The 5842-nt window shown below is 69.1% G+C and overlaps 1 protein-coding gene across 1 annotated transcript in view; it reads left to right on the top strand.

Annotated features, from left to right (window-relative positions):
• Nucleotides 1-1266: 1266 nt before the first annotated feature.
• The window catches only part of ESPN (espin), a gene marked incomplete at its 5' end in the record, with an annotated part of 10440 nt that continues 5864 nt past the window's right edge, over nucleotides 1267-5842 (top strand). Inside the window, 7 exon segments of the mRNA XM_039727559.1 lie at nucleotides 1267-1452; nucleotides 2255-2448; nucleotides 4651-4837; nucleotides 4917-5099; nucleotides 5184-5315; nucleotides 5417-5636; nucleotides 5709-5842. Coding sequence (XP_039583493.1) covers nucleotides 1267-1452; nucleotides 2255-2448; nucleotides 4651-4837; nucleotides 4917-5099; nucleotides 5184-5315; nucleotides 5417-5636; nucleotides 5709-5842 — 1236 coding nt within the window.

Consider the following 5842-nt stretch of genomic DNA (forward strand, 5'->3'; position numbering starts at 1 on the left):
GCCCCGGGCCCGCCCCGCCGCGCCATTGGCGGACGGCGCGCGGGGAGGAGCGCCGGGGCCGCTCCGGGGCTGCCCGCGGAGCCCTGTGAGCCCACCGGGGCTGGGGAACCCCCGCCGCGCCCAGGAGTGCCCTGTCAGCCCGGGGATCGTGGGGAGCCAGCGCCTCAGGGGGGGCACGGGCAGCACGCCCGCGTTCCCGGTGCCGTCGGCTCTCTCCGGTTGTAACACAGTTCCCCTGGGCGCCACGGGGTTTTGGGTCGGGTGTTGGCGACAGTCCCGAGCAGGCAGTGACCGGAGGGGGCCCAGGATCGCGCCCGGGGGCACGGGGTGCCGGGAGCCACGGCGCTCACGGCCTCGCCGACCGCGAGCTCTCGGCTCTCGCTGGTGCGAGCGCGGCGGAGAGTCTCCGTGGGGGACCGCAGACGGGGCGGCCCGCGGGGGCCCGGAAATGCCGGAGCTCTCGCTTTGCAGAGTTCGGTGGAAGCAGGAAAGGGGCCGGAGCCGGGTGCCTGTCCCGTAGCGCCCGGTGCCGACACGGCGGTCCCGCTCTCCGCACCGCTACCGGCGTTATGGACCGCCGGCGGGGCAGGGCGGGAGGGCCGGGCGGGGAGGGCGGGGGACAGGCGCGGAAGGAGGCGGGCAGGGCGGCCTTGCCTTGTCCTCGGTGCTGATCGAGCAGCACCTCCGCTGTCCGCGGTCCTGACGGAGGGTCTCCCCGCCTGCACTCCCACGCCGCCCGCTGCCCCGCCAGCGATTCATAAAACCACTTTTCCGTGTGGCGGCCGCGACCGGACCGGTGCAAGGCCGGGTGGATACCAAAGCGGACCGTGCCCGGCTGCCGGCACCCCGCGACCGGCTGAGGCGGGGCAGCCGTCCGCCCAGCGCCCCCCGTTCTGCCTGCCTTTCTAGGACTGGCAGCGCACGTCGAGGGTGCCGGAGGAGCCCATCTTTGTCGCACCTCTTGCCTTGGTGGCCGGCGGGAGGGGACACCCGTGGGGCCGCTACACAAGGCCGCGGACAGCGGCGCCGGCAGCCGCGAACGGTGCGCTTTGGGGTTCCCCCGGACTTGCACTGTCCCGGTCCTGGTCCCGTCCGCCATTCGGCAAAGCGCGGCTGCCGCAGCAGCGGCCGGGGACAGCGGCGCGGGGGTCCCGAGCAGCGAGCGGGCAATCGCCGCGCCGTCGGGCGGGGCGGGCGGAGGGGCGGCCCCGGGGGAGGGAGAGGAGGAGCCGACGGGGCCGGGGGGCGGCGGGGCGGGAGCGCCGCGCATCCCCCGCGCACCACGCCGCCCGCGCCGGTCGCCTCGCCTGCCTCCGGTACCTGGCGGCCGAGGCCGCGCTCCGAGGGGACGCGCGGGCGCGAAACGGGGCCACGCCGGCCCACGACGCCGCCGCCACCGGCAACCTCGCCTGTCTCCAGTGGCTGCTCACGCAGGGGGGCTGCGGCGTGCAGGTGCGAGCGGGGTCGCGGGGGGCGGCGGAGGGTCCCGCGGTGGCGCGGGCGGCCGGGGAGGCGTTCCGCGGTCCCGCGTGGGTGGCCGCGGCCGCGGGGAGACGGTCACGCGTGGCGCTTCCAACTCCGCCGACGGCGAGCGGGGGTCCGTCCGAGCCGGCACGGGCAGGGCTCCGCCGTGCATAGCGGCAGGTATCCGACGGACCCGGGGAGTCCCCGGCATCCCGGAGGGGTTCAGCCGCCAGGGCAGCACATATTCCCCGGGGCTGCCGCCCCCTCCCGGGGTTACACAACGCCGGGACCGCGGCCGTAAGCGGCTTGCCCCGGGGCCGGCCGAGAGTTAAAGACATGTGACGGCCGAAGGAAGAGGAGGCGGCGGGGCTGGGAGCGGAGATTAACGGCTAAGGAAGGGGTCAGCACGCATCGGCGACCTCCTGGCCAGGGGCCAGCGCTACCCGCGCCCCACCGAGCGTGGAGGGCGGACGGGCCGGCGGCACAGCGGGGCTCGGCGGCAAGTTAGGGGCTCCGCGGCCGGTAGAACAAGGAGGGCATTGTGCTGCACTCACTGTGTGCGGACGCGGGCCCTTGGCGGAGGCAGACACGCTGGTCCCACTGTCGCTCCAATGCTCTGTGCTCCTGCTGCAGCCCCGCTCCGTTCGGACGGGAGCTCCTCCCTAGCCGCCCCACCCGCCTGGCACCAGCCCCGGGCTGAGGGATGCCCCACGGCTCCCTGCGGTCCCCAACCCCGTTGCCGGAAGGGCTTGGTGCCTGGCACTGACAGCCGTCCCACTTCCTCCTGCAGGACACAGACAACTCTGGTGCCACCATCCTACACCTGGCAGCCCGCTTCGGTCACCATGAGGTGATCGACTGGCTCCTCCGCTTTGGAGGCAGCGACCCCACGGCAGCCACCAACACGGGAGCGCTGCCCGTCCACTACGCCGCGGTGAAAGGGGATTTCCCTTCCCTGCGACTCCTCTTGGGACACTGCCCCAGGTAACGGCTCTCGCTGCTGGCAGCGAGACGGGGTCTGCCGGAAGCTTGGGGCTAGTGGGAGAACAGGGTGCCTGCTGTGGCCCCAACCCTCCCTCCAGCCACTGGGCAAGGTGCCAGCGCTGGGGACGAATGCTGCAGCCACCCTGATCCCCCAGCTCCAAGGGCAACGCGGCCACCTTATCAGGCTGGGCAGCCAGCTGCACCTTCTTTATGGTCCAGAAAGAAAGGGAGAGGAGGAGAGGGGCGAGCGCTGGCAGAAATATTGTCACTGGCCGCTCTGAGTCGGCTCCTGGCGCGGGGCGATAACACAGCCGCCTTTGTCCGCCCGCTGTTATGTAAATGGATTAGGCTGACCGCCGAGGAGAGGCTGCTCCCCGCGCCGGAGACGACCTTTCCGCTTGCCCAGGTCCGTGGGCATTGCTGGACATGGCAGCCTCTCTGGGACGGCTCCGTCGCGGCAGCATCGCCGCTTTTCTCCTGAGCGGTACCTGGGGCCGGGCTGGTCCCTCGGTAACGTGGCACAGCAGCCCACGGGGCCCGCGATGCCGGGCCTCGCCACGAGGCTGCAGCAGGTGATTAGCTGGCCGCTAATCCGATTTCCTGTGGTGGGCAGAGGCCACTAGAAATAACCCACAGACCGGGCCAAAGCGGAGCCGGGGGGATGCGCTGTTGCTCCACATTGTCCCTGGAAGGCTCCGGGGTTGTGGATGAGAGGGTTTGCACAGCTCTCCCGCATCCAGGGAGTCCTGAGGCAGCGGGACGTGAACCAGCACTCGGCACCCCTCTGTCTCTGGGTGCCACAACACCAGAGCCCTGCATCTTGTTCTCCAGGCAGGCCCACAGAGATCCCTGGATCCCATGGCATTTACTGGCCAGAGCTGTCCCAGCCCCAGTTCTTTGTCTCCTCGCCCCAGGTGTGCCACCTTAGCCCTGAGCACTTCTGGGATTAATCCCTGCAGCCCGGGCCCAGCCCCAAACCAGTCACTGCTCCTGCTCGATGCCCACTGCGTCAGCCCAGGTGTGGCACGGCTCTCGCATTGCCTTTCACGCTGCTTGCCGGGGTTGTTCCGCTGCTGTCACCGCCTTCCCCCTGAATTATTTAGGGCTGGCCCTGCTCCCAGCCCCGCGCCTGCCCGGAGGCTCCGTTACAGCTGCGAAATCCAATCCCGGTGCCGCTGCGGGATGCTGGCGCTCCCAGCCCACCTTCGCGTCCACCGCGGGCCCCCGGCAGCCGGTGGCCCAGCATGGGGTCTCAGCCATCTGGCAAAGCAGTTTAGTGGTGGTGCCCAAGTGGCTTAACCCCTTCCCAATTACTGAGAAATGGGAATCAGGGACTGACCCTGTGCTGGCTCCTGCACCCCAGTCTGAAACTGCCCCAAGCCCCGTGCCCAGCCCCTGCTGGGGGAGCACACAGGGCTGTGCCAGCCTGGCACTGCTGGACACGGGGCAGGCACTCAGTGGCACGGCACGCAAGGCACAGCGGGAAGGGCGTGCTGGCCACAGCCCGTCTCACAGTTACAGGGATCAATTATTTAGGGCCTGCGATCGTTGCGATAACAGAGCAGAGTATTTATTGCTCTTCCTCTTTTAAATATTCAACAAGTTTGGTTTTTTTTTTATGGAGCGCTTAATAAAACAGCTTCCTGTGGGGTCGGGAGGCAGGATGTGGGGTGTGGGATGCAGATTATGGGTCTGTGGGGTAAAAGATGTGGGATTCAGGATTTGGGTTGTGCCATTTGGGATACACAATTCAGGATGAGAGGCACAAGGATGCCAAAGCCTTTTGGGGCAGCGAGGAGACACCAGCACCCAGCAGCTGGGCTGGGCAGCACCATGGTGCAGGTTGGCCTTTCCCTGCCGGCTCCACTGCTGGTGCTGTGTAAGCAGCTTACTTTAAAATACGACTAAATTGCAGTGTCCAAAAACAGCCGGAGGAAGGAGCTTAGCCTAAGCAGGCTGATTAACTTAGTGACCTCCCGCTGCAGCTGCAGCCACCGCAGCAGCACGGGGACCTATGGGAAGCCATGGGGTGGACAGCTCCCAGCCCTGGCACTGCCCTGCCTGCCCACAGCTGTTTCCCCTGCACCTGCCCATGTTCCTTGTGTCCCACAAGCCCCCATGTCCCTGTGTCCTGCCTGCCCCCCGTCCCAGCCCTGGCAGTAGCAGTGGCCCCAGGTGACGGGCGCTGTGCCCCACTTGCAGTACGCTGAGTGCCCAGACCAAGACGGGGGCCACCCCGCTGTACCTCGCCTGCCAGGAAGGCCACCTGGAGATCATCCAGTACCTGGTGCAGGATTGTGGGGCTGACCCCCACGCGCGCGCCTATGACGGCATGACCCCTCTGCACGCCGCCGCCCAGATGGGCCACAACACCGTCATCGTATGGCTGGTAAGCGCTGTCCAGGCACGGCGCGGTGGCACAGCGCGGTGGCACAGAGCCCCAGAGCTCAGCCCGCCTGCCCACACAGATGAGCTTCACCACGGTGAGCCTGTCGGAGCGGGATGCCGAGGGTGCCACGGCCATGCACTTCGCCGCCAGCCGCGGCCACGCCAAGGTGCTGAGCTGGCTGCTGCTGCACGGCGGGGAGATCACTGCCGACGGCTGGGGCGGCACCCCGCTGCACGATGCCGCCGAGAATGGCGAGCTGGAGGTGGGTGCTGGTGGCCAACAGGGTGTCAGGGCAAGGGGTGGGGTGCTTCCTTCCAGCCCTGCCATGCACCCGCACTCTCCCCAGTGCTGCCAGATCCTGGTGGTGAACGGTGCCGACCTCAGCATCCGTGACCAGGATGGCTACACGGCAGCCGACCTCGCCGACTACAATGGCCACAGCCACTGCGCCCAGTACCTGCGCACCGTGGAGAACATGGTACGGCGGTACCTGGGCATGAGGGCGTGGGGAGCACTCAGGGAGCACACAGGGCCTCCCCACCCTTGCCCTGCTGCCTGACCCCTCGGCTGTGCCAGCAGAGCGTGGAGCACCGCGTGCTGTCACGAGACCCCTCGGCGGATGGGGAATGCCGACAGCCCGACTCGGGCATGTCATCGCCCAACACCACGGCGTCGGTGCCCCAGGCGCGCTTCGAGGTGGGCTCCCCTGCCAGCACCCTCTCCAACTACGACTCCTGCCACTCCAGCCAGTCCAGCACCGGGGAGAAGAGGGGCGGCCTCCCAGGGGCCCCCGCCGCCCGTGAGTGCGGGGCCAGGGGGCGCGGGGCGGGGGGTGCGGGTCCAGCCCCCCCTGACCCCCTGCCCTGCGCAGGGGTGCCTGAGCCGGCGCTGGCGGACATGCAGGCGTACATGGACATGCTGGACCCTGAGATGCGGCCACGGGGCCGGGGCCCAGCAGGCGAGGGTCCCCCGCCGCCACCACCCCCTGCCTTCCCCCCGCCACCA

The sequence above is a fragment of the Passer montanus genome, unplaced genomic scaffold, assembly GCF_014805655.1.
Source record: "Passer montanus isolate IOZ18808 unplaced genomic scaffold, ASM1480565v1 scaffold62, whole genome shotgun sequence".
NCBI lineage: Eukaryota > Metazoa > Chordata > Aves > Passeriformes > Passeridae > Passer > Passer montanus.